Source organism: Anomaloglossus baeobatrachus, chromosome 4, assembly GCF_048569485.1.
Source record: "Anomaloglossus baeobatrachus isolate aAnoBae1 chromosome 4, aAnoBae1.hap1, whole genome shotgun sequence".
NCBI lineage: Eukaryota > Metazoa > Chordata > Amphibia > Anura > Aromobatidae > Anomaloglossus > Anomaloglossus baeobatrachus.
The window spans coordinates 101,737,280-101,756,613 of record NC_134356.1 but is presented as its reverse complement, the minus strand read 5'-3'; the positions used below and the strand labels follow the sequence as shown (position 1 = coordinate 101,756,613).

General features: G+C 46.9%; 1 protein-coding gene across 1 annotated transcript in view; it reads left to right on the top strand.

Moving 5' to 3' along the window:
• The first annotated feature begins 1,217 nt into the window (after window positions 1-1,217).
• LOC142303259 (ankyrin repeat and KH domain-containing protein 1-like) overlaps window positions 1,218-19,334 on the top strand; it is a 255,586-nt gene continuing 237,469 nt past the window's right edge. Inside the window, exon 1 of the mRNA XM_075344493.1 lies at window positions 1,218-1,616. Coding sequence (XP_075200608.1) covers window positions 1,380-1,616 — 237 coding nt within the window. The 5' untranslated portion in view covers window positions 1,218-1,379. The remainder of the gene's footprint in view (window positions 1,617-19,334) is intronic.

Sequence of the window (19,334 nt, the reverse complement as noted above, 5' to 3'; positions counted from 1 at the left end):
GTGGCAGCGGTGGCATATCTTCCTTATCTCCCTTACAAATTGGTGGCAGGTGTGGCATATCTTCCCGATCTCCCCTACAAATTGGTGGCAGCGGTGGCATATCTTCCCGATCTCCCCTACAAATTGGTGGCAGCGGTGGCATATCTTCCCAATCTCCCTTACAAATTGGTGGCAGGTGTGGCATATCTTCCCGATCTCCCCTACAAATTGGTGGCAGCGGTGGCATATCTTTCCGATCTCCCTTACAAATTGGTGGCAGCTGTAGCATATCTTCCTGATCTCCCCTACAAATTGGTGGCAGCGGTGGCATATCTTCCCGATCTCCCTTACAAATTGGTGGCAGCTGTGGCATATCTTCCTGATCTCCCTTACAAATTGGTGGCAGCTGTGGCATATCTTCCTGATCTCCCTTACAAATTGGTGGCAGCGGTGGCATATCTTCCCGATCTCCCCTACAAATTGGTGGCAGCGGTGGCATATCTTCCTGATCTCCCTTACAAATTGGTGGCAGCGGTGGCACATATTCTGATTTTCTTGACAGGTTCCTTTAACAGCTGCAAAAAGGAATCCATTTGGCTAAAAAACAGCCCATTTTTTGGAAGAAAAAGGAATAAGTGAAACCGATGTGTGAACTTGTCCTAAGACCTTGTGGGCTTTACCGCCAGTCACTTTTCTGTCATTATGTGGCCTGGTTTTGGAAAATAAAGCGCAGTTTTACCCCCTCAGACCACGCAGGTGATAAGGCATGGTGGTTCCATGTAGTCATAGCCACTGGGCCGGGTCACCGGGTGGAGGTTATGACATACAGGGCTGGGCCACAGAGGGTGACCTCAGAGATGATTGACAGGCGCATGGCGTGTCAGCTGAAGCAGCAGGCAGCGAGCACTGCACACAGCACACTCAGCCTCCTGAGTGGCGCGGACATGCGCACACTGACTCTAAAGCCCTGCGTGACCAGTTCCCGCGGACCGGGGCCCGCCTCCGGGCTGTCACGCAGCGTTACCTGAAAGATTTGCTGAGATGCCGTGCGCTATGACGTCAAGTGATTGGCGTACCTTATCCGCATGTCTTTCAGGAAGAGGGGCGGTACCCCAGGGATGTAAGGGCAGTAAACTCAGGCTGAAAGCGAGGCTGACTTTATTAGGAGTGACAGCTTCTCAGGCCAATCAGAAGCTGGATGCCTCTGATCACGACCAATCAATGAACACTTTGCAGACTAGGGGCGGTGCTTACAGAGCAGCAAGATAGTGTGGCAGAAGTTCATGGGGAGACGTTTTTAGGGTTTTTTTTTCGCGAACTTCCAATGTGTTCTCAGCCGGGCAGTTTGTAGCGGGGCCCGGACAGTGATCGTCGGTGCAGCGCGCTCCAGGCACGGCGCCATGCAGAATGCCGAGCTCGGTACGGGAATGCTCACCGGCGGCTACGAGCATGAGATTGACTCGGTGACTCCTCTCTCGCCCCTTGGTTTAGAGGCTGAAGTTTTCCTCCCCGGGAAGAAGGTGCATTTCCTGGCCGACCTGCCTGCGGGCGGGGATACGTTGGACTTTAAGTTGGCGGCGGCCGCCGTGCTGTCCTCCGGTGCGGGCTCCGGCAGTGACGACGACGAGGTGTCTGAAGTAAGTGTCGCCGCCGTCCCTCCGGCCTGCTGTCCGGGCTGCCCGCGCTCCTATTTTTGGCTCTGCTGATGGAGGCGCCGCAGCCCCAGTATAACTTGTGCTGGGACCTGGCTGCCTCCCAGGACTTAGGCCTGAGTGCTCCGTGCTGGCAGGGCCGGTCTGGCCGGGGGCTCAGTGCAGTGTAATCCCACGGGGACGCGGCTCTTTCCCCAGATTCTCCCTGATAGAGGTAAATTCCCCGACATCATTAGTCCTTGACACGACCTCTTCTGACAATTTATACCAGATTCTACTTCTCCTCTTCACCCTCCACACTGGTATTCTAGAGAAATAATGTGTGCCCTCGTCTTCAGGCCCCTGCCCTTCCATCAGCGCCGCCCTGGTGGCCCCTGCCCTTCCATCAGCGCCGCCCTGGTGGCCCCTGCCCTTCCATCAGCGCCGCCCTGGTGGCCCCTGCCCTTCCATCAGCGCCGCCCTGGTGGCCCCTGCCCTTCCATCAGCGCCGCCCTCGTCTTCAGGCCCCTGCCCTTCCATCAGCACTGCCCTCGTCTTCAGGCCCCTGCCCTTCCATCAGCACTGCCCTGGTGGCCCCTGCCCTTCCATCAGCGCTGCCCTCGTCTTCAGGCCCCTGCCCTTCCATCAGCGCCGCCCTGGTGGCCCCTGCCCTTCCATCAGCGCCGCCCTGGTGGCCCCTGCCCTTCCATCAGCGCCGCCCTGGTGGCCCCTGCCCTTCCATCAGTGCTACCCTCATCAGCCCGCTGCCCCTTCATCAGAGCCGCCCTGGTGGCCCCTGCCCTTCCATCAGCACTACCCTCATCAGCCCGCAGCGTCTCCATCAGCACCGCCCTGGTTGCCCCTGCCCTTCCATCAGTGCTGCCCTGGTGGCTTCTGTCGCTCGCAGACCTTAGCTGTCCATCCTTATACACCGAGACCCCAATTTGTGTAGATAAAGCCTCTCGTTATCAGGCTCGCTCCTCTTCCTCCTTGAGAACACGAGCGTTTGGACGAGCGGCGCTGTTGTATATGGCGGAATCAGGAGAAAGCTGCAGAGCTGATCCCATATTGCCGGCCATCTCTGGTGGTTTATCTCCAGATGAAAGTCACATTTTGTAAATCTACATACCCAATCCTGGTCTGATATTATCCATTTGGGGCCTAATAGGAAGGCTTACAGAATGATGGTCCCCAGTCTCGGCAAGCGTCAGTGTATAGGTCCTTTTAGACTGCACCCAAATACAAGCGATCCTGAAGTGACCCTGTTGGCACAAAGGCCAGGGCAGTAGAGGGCTGGTAATATCGGGCAATGTTGGACTATAACCTGTTCTATCCCCTTTCATCGGAGTCTACTCTCAATTATGCCTTGTTTTAACGTCTTTCTTGCTTTCTGTAACCTGGGACTGGAGAAGCCGCACATCCATCACGTTATGTTCCCAATATTTGGATTGTATCTGGGGGGGCCTTTAGGATTTAGGAGTGGTGTCCTGTAATGGACATGCTCTTCTTAAATCCTTCCAAAAAATATACTCTCCCCCTGGGCCAGCACTATTACAGCAGTGTTGGGGATTTCTCTCAGTGGCTGATGCACCTGTGTAGTCTGCAGTCCGTCAGTGGGTGCTGACAGGCTGCAGCGGTCACAATACATAATGTCATGTGACTGCTGGGCGAACCAGTGGCTTAGAACCATGTTGGTCTGAGGTGATTGTGTTTATTTTATCATATCATATGGGGACATCAGCATTTAAGAATGGTTTGTACATTAGTAGACAGCCCCTTTAATTTGCCAAGTTGGAACAAATCCTTTCTTGCCTCTATACAGGAACTGATCTTATGATCACTGGGGGTCTTTACCACTTGGTCCCCAACTCGTCGGAGACCAGGGCTCTGAAATCCTTCATCGGATTTTAGGCGTCTGCCAATGGGACGTTTCTGAGCCCCATTCTCGTGTTGGGACAATCCCCTATAACCCAGCTACGTGCCGCTAACCCCAGATGAGGGTTTATAGTGCTGGTGCTATAGGCCTTCATTTGTACAGTCTATTTGCCCTGGATGATCTACAAGGAGTTGTTGATGACCATATACCAACCTTTGGCAGAAAGATACATTTCTCTGTGTATTTGCAGGTTTCTTGTTCTGGGTTTTTGTCAATTATGGTCACTAGTGATGAGCGACTACTACCATACTAACGAGCAGTTTGAGGCTCGGACGGGCTTGACTTGTGTATAATGGAAGTCAATGGGGAACGAACTTGAGCTTTTTCCAGAAGATATTCTAGAAAAAAAGCTAAAGTTTGTCTTTAATTGTACTCTGAACACGAGTCGCACCTGTCCGAGCATCCGACTGCTCTTTACTAGTACCTGAGGATGGTACTGCTCGCTCATCACTAAGGGTATGTGCGCACATGTGCGTATTACATGCAGTTACGCTGCGTTCTGCACCGCAGCGTAACTGCATGCGTCCTGCGTCCCCTGCACAATCTATGGAGATTGTGCAGGAGCCGTGCGCACGTGGCATGTTAGAACGCAGCGATTCGGCTGCTTGCCGAATCGCTGCGTTCTAAGAAGTGACATGTCACTTCTTTCGTGCGTTCTGCATGCTGTCTATAGGGAGAGGCAGCATGCAGAGCGCACGTTCTCTGCCGGCACCATGCGCTTAAGAACGCAGCTTTTCAGCTGCGCTCTGAAGCGCACATTTTCGGTGCGGTGCAGAGCGCACACGTGCGCACATAGCCTTATAGTCTCGAGCTTTTCTGCACCTCGTATTGACAGGCTTGACTGTCTGCACCCATGATAGTGGTTTCTAAACTGGCGCCTAGGCACATGCAGCTGTGTACCTTTTGGTGGCTATTCCTGGTATTACTACTGAGTTAAAGGGAACCTGGCAGCTGATATGTGCCCAATCCACAGGCAGCATGTACCAAACGCTGGCTGTAGGATTCCAGCCATATACATTTAACTCGGAAATATTCTATTTCAGAGAAAAACTTTAAAAGCCATCTTGGCAGGTCCCAGGCAGCCTCTCCCCTCCGCCTCCCCGTAGACAGGCACACAGGGGTGCACTTTCTTTCCAGGCTAGCTGCTGGCAATCCGCCTTTCTGACTAGTCTGTGCGGCTCAGTCCCCAGCAGCTTCTAAAGTATTTTTTCTCTGAAACATAGCAGTATTTGACACATACCTGCCTGAAATCATGCAGCCAAGGGCCGATGCCTCCGGGCCATGGCCAGTATGTATGTTTCTGCTGTCAGTCCCTTTAAATGAAACCTGTCATCTGCCCAAACCATGGAAAACATGAATCAGTCTGGTTGATTTTTCATAAAACTCATTTTTTTTTATCACAATCTGTATTTAAAGGTAGAAAAATCTGAAATGTTGCTACTTCCACACTCTGCTAGGCCTAATCTCACACTCATTCTTCCTGTTCTTATAGAAAATCCACATGGACATTGGCAGCAATAGTGACTCAGGTCCTGCTTAGTTTGATGTAATGAGCATGCTCTGATCAGGGAGGGGGAGCAGGTGAACTGTGACATCACCCATTGTGATAGCTGGATCCTGTGATATCTACTGTATATATAGTTATTGACTTTCAGTGTAATCCTGTCTGATGATTACATTTGCATCTGAAGAAGGGGTTGAATCTTTGAACACTTGAGTAATAAAGGATTATCTGGGATGTTGCATATTGTTGACCTATCCATCACATTTCTCCAATTTGGGATCACTGGGGTCTGACACCACATCGATCAGTAGATATGAAAAAAAAGTAAGTACTCGTCTTTGACCGCTACATAGTGTATGGGGTCGTGTTGTTCCTCTGCCTACATTACTTACATTCAGCGGTTACTGGAGCAGATGATCGGTATGGGACCCCCAGCGATCTATGGTTAGATCATCAATATGTCAGTTCTGTACACCCTTTGTTTGCCATTGTATCACTTGCATATTAATTTTCTGTGGCTTTCTCCTGATGGCACAATTGGAGGATGAGTGTCCCCATCTCTGTAGGAACAGGAGCACAGGCAGGTTACAAGGCCCCTCCCTCCTCCACCCTCCAGTGTTTTTCCTGGCCCTATAGAAGAGACACACATGCCTGAGAGGTCATGCTTGGGGTTTTTTGGATTTAAAATATATAAAAGTTAAATACATATTTTTAGTCTTATTTTATTAAATACGTTTGGAGCTTGATTGAGGATTGGGTGGATCTTCTCATTCTTCTTTCCTGGGATCCTCCAGGTGGAGGCAAGTTTCTATTATGGGAGCATAATCAGTATGTGTACAAAGGCCACATCCAGGTACAGGTAGCCGGACTGCCAGAATGATCACTGATGGGACCAGATTAGCAATTATATTCTGAATTGTACAATGCCTACATGAAAGAATTAAAAAGCTATATGAAGGATATTGTACAGACCCTGCCATTGCACCAGGCAAGGTGTGTGTGTGTGTGTGTGTGTATGTGTATAGATAGATAGAGAGAGAGATATTTATATTTCATAGTACTGACTTTTGGTTGGTGCTGTGTAATATCTAGAACTATTAAGAGGAGACTTTGTGCAGCAGGCCTTGATGGTAAAATAGCTGCTAGGAAACCACTGCTAAGGACAGGCAACAAGCAGAAGAGACTTGTTTGGGCTAAATAACACAAGGAATGGACATTAGACCAGTGGAAATCTGTGCTTTCGTCTGATGAGTCCAAATTTGAGATCTTTGGATCCAACCACCGTGTCTTTGTGCGACGTAGAAAAGGTGAACGGATGGACTCTACATGCCTGGTTCCCATTGTGAAGCATAGAGGAGGAGGTGTGATGGTGTGGGGGGGCTTTACTGGTGACACTGTTGGGGATTTATTCAAAATTGAAGGCATACTGAACCAGCATGGCTACCACAGCATCTTGCAGCGGCGTGCTATTCCATTCTGTTTGCGTTTAGTTGGACCATAATTTATTTTTCAACAGGACAATGACCCCAAACACACCTCCAGGCTGTGTAAGGGCTATTTGACTAAGAACGAGTGTCATGGGGTGCTTCGCCAGATGACCTGGCCTTCACAGTCACCAGACCTGAACCTAATCAAGATGGTTTGGAGTGAGCTGGACCGCAGAGTGAAGGCAAAAGGGCCAACAAGTGCTAAGCATCTCTGGGAACTCTTTCAAGACTGTTGGAAAACAATTTCCGGTGACTACCTCTTAAAGCTCATCAAGAGAATGCCAAGAGTGTGCAAAGTAGTAATGAAAGCAAAAGGTGGCTACTTTGAAGAACCTAGAATATAAGACATATTTTCAGTTATTTTACTTTTTTTTTTTTTTAAGTATTTCATTCCACATGTGTTAACTCATAGTTTTGATGCCTTCAATGTGAATCTACAATTTTTAGGCTATGTGTCCACGCTGCGGAAAATGCGCAGATTTTGCCGCGGATTTCTCGCGGAAAAGCTGCGGATTTCCCGAAAATCTGCAGCTCAGGCACTTCCCAGCCATTTCTATGGCATTTTGGAAATGCTGTGCCCACGCTGCGGATTTTTCCGCAGCGGATTTCGTGCGGATTTTGATCCGGAAAAATCTGCAACATGTCAATTGTTGTTGCGGATTTTCATCCGGATTTTGGCTTTAAAATTGGGGGGGAAAAAAAAATCCGCGGCAAATCCACACCTTTGAAAAGGTGCAGATTTTGAGGGAAAGCTGCGGATTTTGATGCAGAAAAATCCGCAGCTACATTCTCTCGTGGACACATAGCCTTAGAGTCATGAAAATAAAAAAAACTCTTTGAGGTGTGTCCAAACTTTTGGTCTGTACTGTGTTTTGTTTTTTTTTTTTTTTCGTTTTATAAGACACCGGATTGTAAGACGCACCCCAAATTTAGAGAGAAAAAAAAAAAGGGTCTGTCTTATACTCCAATGTTATGTTACCAGAGGGGTGCAGCAGTGGTGGTGAAGCAGGGTTGCAGCGGCGGTCAGTGTTGACAGTGGCGGGTCAGAGGAGCAGGCTGGTGCAGTGAGTGTCCCAGTCTGTCCGTGGTCCCGTTTCAAGTCATGGCGCCTGGAGCAGGGCATGCGCAGAAGGAGCCCTCATCCAAGGACTCCATCTGCACACGCGCTGACTCATTTGTGCCATCGGTGCCATCATTTGAAACCGGGACCACTGACACACTGGGACACCGGCTGCACAGCCACCGCAGTCTGCTCTGCCGCCCGCCCGCACAGGGTGGCAGCCAGCAGGTCGCCAACCCACACAGAGAAGTATCTGGCTGCCGGGACAGAGAGGCCGCCGGCACGCAGCCACAGGCACCCGGCTGCATACGGAGCTGCACAGACAGCCTCACCGGTAAGATATATCTGGATTTTAAAACGCACCCCTCATTTTCATCCCAATGTTTTTGGAGGTACAGTGCGTCTTATAATCTGAAAAATACGGTATATACATTTTTTTTTTTTTCACTGCTCAAAAAAATAAAGGGAACACTTAAACAACACAATGTAACTCCAAGTCAATCACACTTCTGTGAAATCAACCCATCCAGTTATGAGGCGACAGTAATTGTGACTCAATTTTAACTGCTGTTGTACGAACGGAGCAGACAACAGGTTGAAATGATGGGCAATTAGCAAGACATCCCCTATAAAGGAGTGACTCTGCACAGAACATTCTCTGTTCTCATCCTTTTCGGCTGTTTTGGCCACTTTGAATGTTTTCATTGCTCTCACCCCTAGAGGTAGCATGAGGCGGTGTCTACAACCCACAACACTTGCTAAGGAACTGCAGCTCCTCCAGAATGGCACGTCAATGCTAGCTGTGGCAAAAAGGTTGGCAGTATGTGAGCACCTTGTCCAGAGCATGGAGCAGCTACCAGGAGACAGGCCAGTACACCAATAGATGTGGAGGGAGCAGTAGGACAACAACCCAGCAGCAGGACCACTACCTCCTCCTTTGTGCAAGTAGGAACAGGAAGAGCACTGCCACAGCTTGTAAATTCACCTCAAGTAGGCGACTAATATGTGTCTGCTCAAACTGTCAGAAACAGAGTCCATGAGAGTAGTATGAGGGCCCAGTGTCCACGAGTGGGTGTTGTGCTTACTGCCCAACACTGTGCAGGGTGATTGGCATTTGACAAAGAACACAAAGATTGGCCGATTCAAGATCGACACCATTTGCTCTTCATGGATAAGAGTAAGTTCACACTGAGCAGAAGTGACCGATGTCACTTGTCTGGAGACTTCTTAAAGAGCGTTTTACTACCTGCAACATACTCAATTTCTTTGGCAGGCCGCACAGCCCTCCATGTGCCAGCCAGAGGTACCCTGACTGCCATTAGGTAGTGGGATGAGATCCTCAGACCCATTGTGAGACCATATGCAGGTGTTGGGGGGCCCTGGGTTCCTTCTGATGCATGAAAATGCTAGGCCTCATGGGGCTTAAGTTTGTCAGCAGCTCCTGCATGATGTTGGCATTGATGTCATGTACTAGCCTATCCATTCCCCAGACCTGAATCCAATCGAGGCCCATCTGGAACATCATGTCTCTCTCCGACCAATGTCATGTCTGACCCAGACTGACATTAAATCTGGTCAGAAGTCGGTATGCCAAGACTGTATATTGGTAGAGGCTAAAGGCTGAAAAGCTGTCTTTCATGGCAAAAGGAAGGCCCTTTATTAAGGAGAGCCTACAATACTAGATCTCCTGCTATATTGCTACACAATGTGCAAAATTATGTAAAGTAGTATTTTGACCATACCATTTTTTTTTTTTTTTTTTTTTTTTGGTAGAATTTCCAACTCCTAGCAGTATAAATGTGAATGGATTAATCCAATAAGCAATTAGCTGATGTGTAATGAGGAAGGGTTAGGCCTAAGGATATCACGGTGTGCAGAATTATTAGGCAGCTTGTTTTCCTTCAGGAGAAATGGGCCAAAAAGTACGTTTAACGTTTTACAGAGGGATGCAGAACTCCATGAAATTGCCAAGCTACTGGGGTGTGATCACAAAACTATCAAAAATTTTGTTGCAAATGGTCACCAAGGTCACAAAAAGTGTTTAGAAAAACAAAAGTTGCACATTAACTGCCATAGGTTAAGAACAATCAAAGTGAGCGACCAGGAGCTCATTATTCTCCACCACTGGCCGTATCCAGAGCTGTATCCTCCCTGGAGAGCCCAGAACGTCAAGGTGTTCAGTGCTCCAAGACATGCCTAAGATGAGGAAGGTTGAAGGCCGTCAACCAGTGGACAAGAGACAGAAGTTGAAATGTCAAGCCTGGACCAAAAAAATCTGAAGACAGATTTTTTTCATAGCCTCTATTTTCTGAAGAGATGAGTGACTCTTGATGGACCAGATGGATGAGCCTGTGGTTGGATCCGTATCTGCACAGAACGCCATCTAAGACGCCAACAAGGTGGATGTTGGGTACTGCTACGGGCTGGCATTATTGAAGATGAGCTTGTCGGATTATTCGAAATGGTCTCAAAATCTAGCCCCAAACCTACACCAGTGAGGGAGACTTGCCATGAAGGAAATCCGTGCACCTCTCTAAATAGTGCCTGGGAGGCTGTATTTGTTGCTGTCCAAAGAAGTTGATAATAGATAAAGAAACTGTTAGCCTATGTGCCCATGTAGCAGATCTGTGTACAGATATTCAGCACACAAGGCTGCATGTTTTTAAAGAAAAAAAACTCAGCTGAAAAAGTTTTTTTTTTTTTTTTTTGTTACATCCTGGCAATTGCAGAGGTTCCTGCGCCGTATTCCCGCTATAGCCGCCGGGGCACCGGCTAATGTTACAGCTGAGACCCGGCTGTCGCTGCCAGGAGTGCTTATTTCTCCCTGGCAATTACCCCTGGCATTACAGGGGTAATGCGATCACAAGGACCCAATTGCTGCCATGGCAACCCTGGATCATCACCATGGCTACCCCAGGTTACTGAGCTATGGATGGGCTCACACACCATGCCGGATGCATGGTGTGTGAGGCAAAGTGTCAGTGCAAGAAAAATGCTGCAAAACCGCAGCGTGAGCACACAGCCTTATTAATAAAGTTTTTAAATGCATTTTGGTACATTTTGAGTTGTTTGAGAAATTAACCAATTGAGATGGCAAAATTTACATTTTCCAATTCGTTTCCCAATAATTCTGCATACAGATATTTACCTAAGAGAGACAAAACTTAAATTTTAATTTCTTAAATATTCAGGTTTCAGATTTATTCATTTTTTCTATATTTATTTTATTTTTTTTTGACTGCTATATAGTTCAATAATATAAGTCATCAGAAATACAAATTTCCTAATTACGCACACAGAACATATCACCGTATAATATCCAGATGGGAGATGTAATACAATGCTGATTTGGATTGGGGCCTTCATTTGTTGTTCTCATCAGAAGTGGCTACACAAGCTCCAAGATGACTATAAAGAATTCTATTGTTGTCCGAACTTTGTAGGTATCAAGGCTTTAGGCTATGTGCCCACGGGAGATCGTACCTGCGGATATATCTGCAGGTTTCCCGCAGCGGCCCGCCGGCATCCGCAGCTATTTTTAGCTGCGGTAGTACAGCGGAATAGCTGGAGTAAACCTGCGGACTTTCATGCGATTTACATCTCCATAGTGGAGGGTCGGGATTTCCGCAGGAATAATTGACATGCAGTTACGTGCGGCTGCGGGACATCCGCAGCATATTCCGCAGCCGCACATTCCGCAGCGTGGACACAGACACTCTCCATGTCCCATAGGATAACATGGGGAGTGTCTTTACATGCTGAAACCTGCGGATTTATCTGGAAAATCCAGATAAATCCGCAGGTTTTCCACGGCAAAATCCGCAGAAGCAAACTCCTATGGACACAGCCTTAGAAGCACTGTGGACATACAGCAGACCAGTGATATATAGGATGAAATATGTATAAAAGTGAAAAAAGTAAAGTCTTAACCGTTAAATACTGACAGACATAATAGGAAGATTCTGAGATGAGCGATTATTTCTAGAGAATTTGGAAACAAGTCTTTGATGCCTAGAGAGCCTAAGATCTGATGCGCAGTTCCAAAAGATGATGCACCCATAGCTACAGAAAATATTAAACTTTTTTTTTTTTCCTCCTTCAGAGCTTAAGGAACCCATAGCAAGAGAATAATCAATGGGGCTTGACTGTGTGTGTGTGTGTGTGTGTGTGTGTGTGTGTGTGTGTGTGTGTGTGTGTGTATATAATGTTTTTCCGCTGTGCTGATTGACACAAATATTAATTTGCGTCTGGATGAGTGTTCTCATGGATGCAACAGTTAGAAAATAGTGAGACACCCAGCATATAAGGCAGGGACACACTGACCTTGGTCACATCAAGACTATGCCACTCCAAGTTGTCTTGAGGAGCAGAGTAGACTGTGTGTGTGTGTGTGTGTGTGTGTGTGTGTGATTATTTATATATATATATATATATATATATATATATATATATATATATATATATATATATATATATATATATATATATATATATATATATATATATATATATAATTATTTCTCTCTGTAAATATGAATATACGAATATGATGGGGCTATATAAGCAAAGCATGATGATGATATGAAGGTTTTTGTTTTTTTTTTTTGTTCATGAATTTGCAAATGGAAGCTCAGAATCTATCCCTTCTCTCTTCCATTCAAGGTTATCCCACAATTTAAAAAACAAAAACTAAAGAAGTAATGCATTTCATTGCCTTATCTGTATCTGTGTGCCACACTTTTCTCTCTGCAATGTCACTTTCTTCTCTTGGCCTGTTCTTGCCTGCAGTTCTGTCGTCCGCTCTTCCTATGGGTGTTAACAGCCTGTTCCATGTGACTAAGGCAGCAGAACTTCCCAGGAGTGCGTCAGCTTCCTCATTACTATACAAAAGAAACATTCACATTCAGAAACCTACACACCTGCAGATATAGTAAATATGGAAATATATGTAGCAAACGTAAATAAAAAAAAAATACAAAACAAGGCACAGAATAAAGATACTTTTAAAAACAAAACAGAGTGGGTTAGGGTATGTGCGCACTAGGCGTTTTTCACGCTGCGTTTTTATGTGCGTTTTTGTCTCAAAAAACGCACCCGCGGCTAAAAAACGCGGCAAAAACACATGCGTTTTTGCCGCGATTTGGTGCGTTTTTTGCTGCGTTTTTGCTCACTGCGTTTTTAATCAGTGCACAATGCCATTAAAGATTGTTGATGAAAAAAAAAAAAAAGTCTGTCATTTCCTTCTTCAAAATGTTCATTGTATGCAGGAGAGCAGACAGCAGCTGCAGAACTACAAGGCTCAGCTTCCTCCATCCAGGACTGTATGCAGTTTTTTGCCCAAAAAGAAAAAAAAAATGTCATGGGCTTAGCCATATTTTTGTATGCTAGCCGGGTACAGCAGGCAGGTACGGGCTGCCCCCAACCCCCAGCTGCCTATTTGTACCCGGCTGGGAACCAAAAATATAGAGAAGCCCTTTTTTTTTTTTTTTTTATTTCATGAATTTCATGAAATAATTAAAAAAAAAAAAAATGACGTGGGCTTCGCCTAATTTTTGAGTCCAGCCGGGTACAACTAGGCAGCTGGGGATTGGAATCCACAGTGCAGGGTGCCCAAGATTTCTGGGCACCCCCACTGCGAATTGCAGTCCGCAGCCACCCCAGAAAATGGCGCTTTCATAGAAGTGCCATCTTCTGGTGCTGTATCCAACTCTTCCAGCTGCCCTGAAGCCGGGTGGCTAGCTAGGTAATAATGGGGTTAGGGCTAGCTGTATATTATCAGCTGGCCCTAAGCCCGAAATTCATGGTGTCACGCCAATATTAGACATGGCCACCATGAATTTCTAGTAATGATAAAAAAAAAACACAACACACAGAAAAATATTTTTGTTAGAAATAAAACCCAACACAATTAGTGACTCCATCTTTATTGAAATAAAGAACCCCCCTCCGCAGTAATCCTGGGTCAGGGTCCCGCGCCGTCCAATCCGGATCCAATATCATCTGATCGGTTTGCTGGAAGGCAAAGCGATCAGATGATGTGTCAGGATCAAGTGCCTGAATCCCATCACACATCAGCTGATTGTATAAAAGCCGATTATACAATCAGCAGATGCATCAGTAGAAAAAAAAAATAATACTCACTTATGTGCTGTGCTGATTACCGGCAGCTCCTGCAGCGATTGATTGGACAGGAGTCTGATCCCGTCCGATCGCTGCAGGAGCTGCCGGTAATCAGCTGATGAAGTCCCCTGACGGCAGGATCAGCTGATAGCCGGGCGCGAAAAAGCCGGCGAGACTACGATCAGCTGATGCGTCAGGTGACTGCATCAGGTGATCCACCGCCCGGTCCTGCAAGCAAGGTCCTGCCCCGGGGAGACTGCACACAGCCAGAGCGGCGGTACCGAGACAGGGGCTGGGAGCGGGCATGGCATCGGGACCCTGCAGACAGGTGAGTATATATGACATTTTTTTTTTTTTTCTACTGTTCACTTTGGTTTTCGCCGCTGCCTCCATCTCCCGCCCAGACATGGCGCCGCACGGAGCTGACATGCACAGGACGGGAGGTGGACGCAGCGGTGACGGTACCGGGAGGATTCCTGCTTCTGTGTTTACCAACAGAAGGAATCCTCTTCCTGTACACGTCACTGTAGTACCCACCCCTTGCGTTTATAGCTGCGTTTTTAGTCATAGAAACGCAGCTATATGCGTTTTTCATTGCGTTTTTAACATCTCATTGCATTCAATGAGTGGAAAACGCAGAAATAATTGACATGCTGGTCACCACAAAAACGCAGCTAAAAAAAACGCTGTGTGCGGACAGCACTTATGAAAACCCATTGACATTGCTGGGGAAGCAATGTCACTGCGTTTTCAGCACAAACGCAGTAAAAAACGCCGCTAAAAACGCGGCAAAAACGCCTAGTGCGCACATACCCTTAGGCTGCTTTCACACCTCCGGTTTTTGCTATGCGGCACAATCCGGCACTTTGCAGGAAAAACGCAACCGTTTTTGATTTTTTTTTTTTTGCTGCCGGTTGTGTTTATCCTGCATAGACTTTAATTAGTGCCGCATTGTGCCGCATGGCCTTGTGTTCCGTCCGTTTTTTGCCGCATGCGGCAGATTTAGCTGATGCGGCGGGCGGATGGAACGTTGCCTGGCACGTTTTTTTGTGCGGCAAATAAAACCGCATTGCGCCGCATCCGGCCGATGCGGCGCTTTTCCCAATGCATCCCTATGGATGCCGGATGCGGCAAAAAAATGCATCCGGCCGCCGCATGCAGTTTTTGCCACTGCGCATGCTCAGTAGCATGCCGCAAGCGGCAAAAACTGGACGGGCCGCATGTAAAAATCTTATGCAAAGGATGCGGTGTTTTCACCGCATCCGTTGCATAGGTTTCACAGCTGGATTGAGCCGCAAGGCTCAAACCGGATGTGTGAAAACAGCATTACCCGTGTAAGGCTACTTTCACACATCAGGTTTTTTCCATCAGGCAGAATCCGGAAAAAAACGGGTAAAACGGATGCGGTACCGCATCAGTTTTATCCCCATAGATTTGCATTGTTACCGGATTGTGCCTGATGGCTTTGCGTTGCATCCGTTTTTTTCCGGATACGGCAAAATTAATTAAAGCGGCGGCCGGAGGCAACGTAGCTTGCAACGTTTTTTGTCCGGGAAAAAAAACGCATCGTACCACATCCGGCCGCTGCGGCGCATTTTTCAATGCATGCCTATGGGCACCGGATGCGGCGCAATGTGGAAAAAAAAACGCATCCGGCCGCTGCATGCGGTTTCTTCCACTGCACATGCTCAGTAGCGTGCCGCGACCGGAAAAAAAACGGAAGGGCCGCATGTAAAAACTTGTGCAAAGGATGTGGTGTTTTCGCCGCATCCGTTGCATAGGTTTCACAGCCGGATTGAGCCGCACTGCTCAAACCGGATGTGTGAAAGTAGCCTAACCTACCCATAGGTTGTGGGGTAAGACTGTTATTATAGCTCAAATTAACATACAAAATAGCACAATAGTAAATCAGTTATAAAGAAAAAAATAAATATATAAATCTTAAATGCAGCATAATAGAGATTTAAAAAACCCCCAGCAATACGTGTATCCATTAACCAAAAATAGGTGATCAGTGTCTGATTGGTGCGACATCTGGCACTCCACATAATCAGCAATTCTTGATGCTATCCGGAACTACTGTTACAGAGCTGCGCCGTCAACTCTATAGTGGCTGATCAGCCGTCTATCGTAAGTAGGGAATGTGCAGTACCCGGTCGTCGTGGCCACTATAGAATTAACAATGCTGCACTGTGAAGCTCTGTAACAGTAGTTCCAGCCGCCACTGACACCAAGAAGAGCTGATGGACGTCGGGGTGCCCGGTGTTGCACCCCTCCAATCAGATACTGATCATCTATCCTAAGGTTAGGCCATCAATGTTAAAGTAATGTACAGTTAGGTCCAGAAATATTTGGACCGTGACACAATTTTCGCGAGTTGGGCTCTGCATGCCACCACATTGGATTTGAAATGAAACCTCTACAACAGATTTCAAGTGCAGATTGTAACGTTTAATTTGAAGGTTTGAACAAAAATATCTGATAGAAATTGTAGGAATTGTACACCTTTCTTTACAAACACTCCACATTTTAGGAGGTCAAAAGTAATTGGACAAATAAACCAAACAAAATATTTTTATTTTCAATATTTTGTTGCGAATCCTTTGGAGGCAATCACTGCCTTAAGTCTGGAACCCATGGACATCACCAAACGCTGGATTTCTTCACCAAAGAAAGTATGCGGCGATCATCCACCACTGTTGTCATCCGTGGACGCCCAGGCCTTTTTGAGTTCCCAAGCTCACCAGTCAATTCATTTTTTCTCAGAATGTACCAGACTGTTGATTTTGCTACTCCAAGCATGTCTGCTATCTCTCTGATGGATTTTTTCTTTTTTTCAGCCTCAGGATGTTCTGCTTCAACTCAATTGAGAGTTCCTTAGACCGCATGTTGTCTGGTCACAGCAACAACTTCCAAATGCAAAACCACACACCTGTAATCAACCCCAGACCTTTTAACTACTTCATTGATTACAGGTTAACGAGGGAGACGCCTTCAGAGTTAATTGCAGCCCTTAGAGTCCCTTGTCCAATTACTTTTGGTCCCTTGAAAAAGAGGAGGCTATGCATTACAGAGCTATGATTCCTAAACCCTTTCTCCGATTTGGATGTGAAAACTCTCATATTGCAGCTGGGAGTGTGCACTTTCAGCCCATATTATATATATATAATTGTATTTCTGAACATGTTTTTGTAAACAGCTAAAATAACAAAACTTGTGTCACTGTCCAAATATTTCTGGCCCTGACTCTTATACGGTGTAGGTCAGGAAATGCAGAGACCCCAAATGTTGCTCCCAAGTACAGCATCATTTATTTTTTGTTTTGCGTATAGTGCATTTTACACACAATATAATGGGTGAAGTGTTGGTTTTCTTGACTTTATTCTCGTATACAAATAGTGACAGACCAGTGATTTGCTTTTCTCAGAGGTTCATAGATTCTACATTTGTTTCTAGAATCTTTCATTCGGAATTTCTTCAGCCTTCAAGTTTTACACACAAAAATAAAAAAAAATTGCTGCCTTCCTAATGCAGAGGAATATCAAACTGTACTTGGACAAATTCCCTCTGGTAGCACAGTCTAAAAGTGGAAGGACAAAAGAATTTAAAGCATTTTTAAAGATCTTAAGGGTGCTTTACACGCTTCGACATCGCTAATGATATATCGTCGGGGTCACGTTGTTAGTGACGCACATCCGGCGCCGTTAGCGACATCGCAGCGTGTGACACCAATGAGCGATGATCAACAAGCGCAAAAACGTGAAATATCTTTGATCGTTGACACATCTTTCATTTCCTTAATATCGTTGCTGCTGCAGGTACGATGTTGTTCCTCGTTCCTGCGGCAGCACATATCGCTATGTGTGACACTGTAGGAACGATGAACATCTCCTTACCTGCGTCCACCGGCAATGAGGAAGGAAGGAGGTGGGTGAGATGTTCCGGCCCCTCATCTCCGCCCCTCCTCTGCTATTGGACAGCTGCTGTGTGATGTCGCTGTGACGCCGCCCAAACAGCCTTCTTAGAAAGGAGGCGGATTGCCGGCCAGAGTGACGTCGCAGGGAAGGTAAGTCCGTGTGACGGGTGTTAGAGATGTTGTGCGCCACGGGCAGCAATTTGCCTGTGTCGCACAACCAACGGGGGCGGGTATGCTCGCTAGCGATATCGGTACCGATATCGCAGCGTGTAAAGTACCCTTTAGTTGGATTGTGACTTAAGAAAAATCATACCTACCACTAGAGGGAAAGTAGAATGGGGGGGGGGGGGGGTTGTGTGTTCGGTGAAACATGTTGGAGCTATAGGAGTGAAAGTGTGTGTGTGTGTGTGTGTGTGTGTTCACCCCCCCCTTCCAATAAAGCGCTGGTGTGGCACTTTAAATGCAAGTCTGCTGCACCCTGTCTTAGGCTACTTTCACACATCCGGTTTGAGCCGTGCGGCTCAATCCGGCTGTGAAACCTATGCAACGGATGCGACGAAAACACCGCATCCTTTGCATAAGTTTTTACATGCGGCCGGTCCGTTTTTTTTCCGGTTGCGGCATGCTACTGAGCATGCGCAGTGGAAGAAACCGCATGCGGCGGCCGGATGCGTTTTTTCTGCATCGCGCCGCATCCGGCGTCCATAGGCATGCATTTAAAAATGCGCTGCAGCGGCCGGATGCGGCGCGATGCGTTTTTTTTTGCCAGAGCAAAAAACGTTGCAGGCAATGTTCCATCCGGCCGCGGCATCGGCTAAATCTGCCGCATGCGGCAAAAACCAGACCGAACGCACGCCCATGCGGCACAATACGGCACTAATGTAAGTCTATGCAAAAAAAATCGCAACCGGCAGCAAAAAAAAAACGGTTGCGGTTTTTCTGAAGAGCGCCGTATTGTGCCGCAGAGCAAAAACCGGATGTGTGAAAGTAGCCTTAGGCGCATTTTTCAATGCATGCCTATGGACGCCGGATGCGGCAAAAAACGCATCCGGCCGCCGCACGCGGTTTTTTCCACTGCGCATGCTCAGCGTGCCGCAACCTGAAAAAAAACCGGACCGGCCGCATGTACAAACTTATACAAAGGATGCGGTGTTTTCACCGCATCCGTTGCATAGGTTTCACAGCCGGATTGAGCCGTACTGCTCAAGCCGGATGTGTGAAAGTAGCCTTATGCTCACCTGCCGCCGTCTTAATTTTTTTTTTTTTTCTCTCGACGCATTTCTGGTCCCACGGGGCCATGTTGTGCTCATAAGTTCTGACTGGCCAGAAGTTGTCACAATTACTCAATGTAACTGAAAGCCAAAGGAGACGCCCATAGACTTGTATTCTGTTGTGGCCTCCGGTGCCTCCATGAAACACTGGAGTTGTTGGTAGGTCAAAAATCATAGGAGAAAGACTGGACCGCCACAAGAAAAAGATGAAGACAGGTGAGTACAAGTCATAAGGTATTTAAAGCACCACTCTACTGGGGAACTGAAACACAATTCTGGAGTGGTGCTTTATGTCATTACCCATAGTACATCTTTGGAAAAGCTGTTCCAGTTAGGCACTGCTGTTGCTAAGGGATTGTACCTAAATGGAACTTGGATGGGAATTTAAAAAAAAAAAAAAAAAAGTTTTTTATATGGAATCTGTCTATAG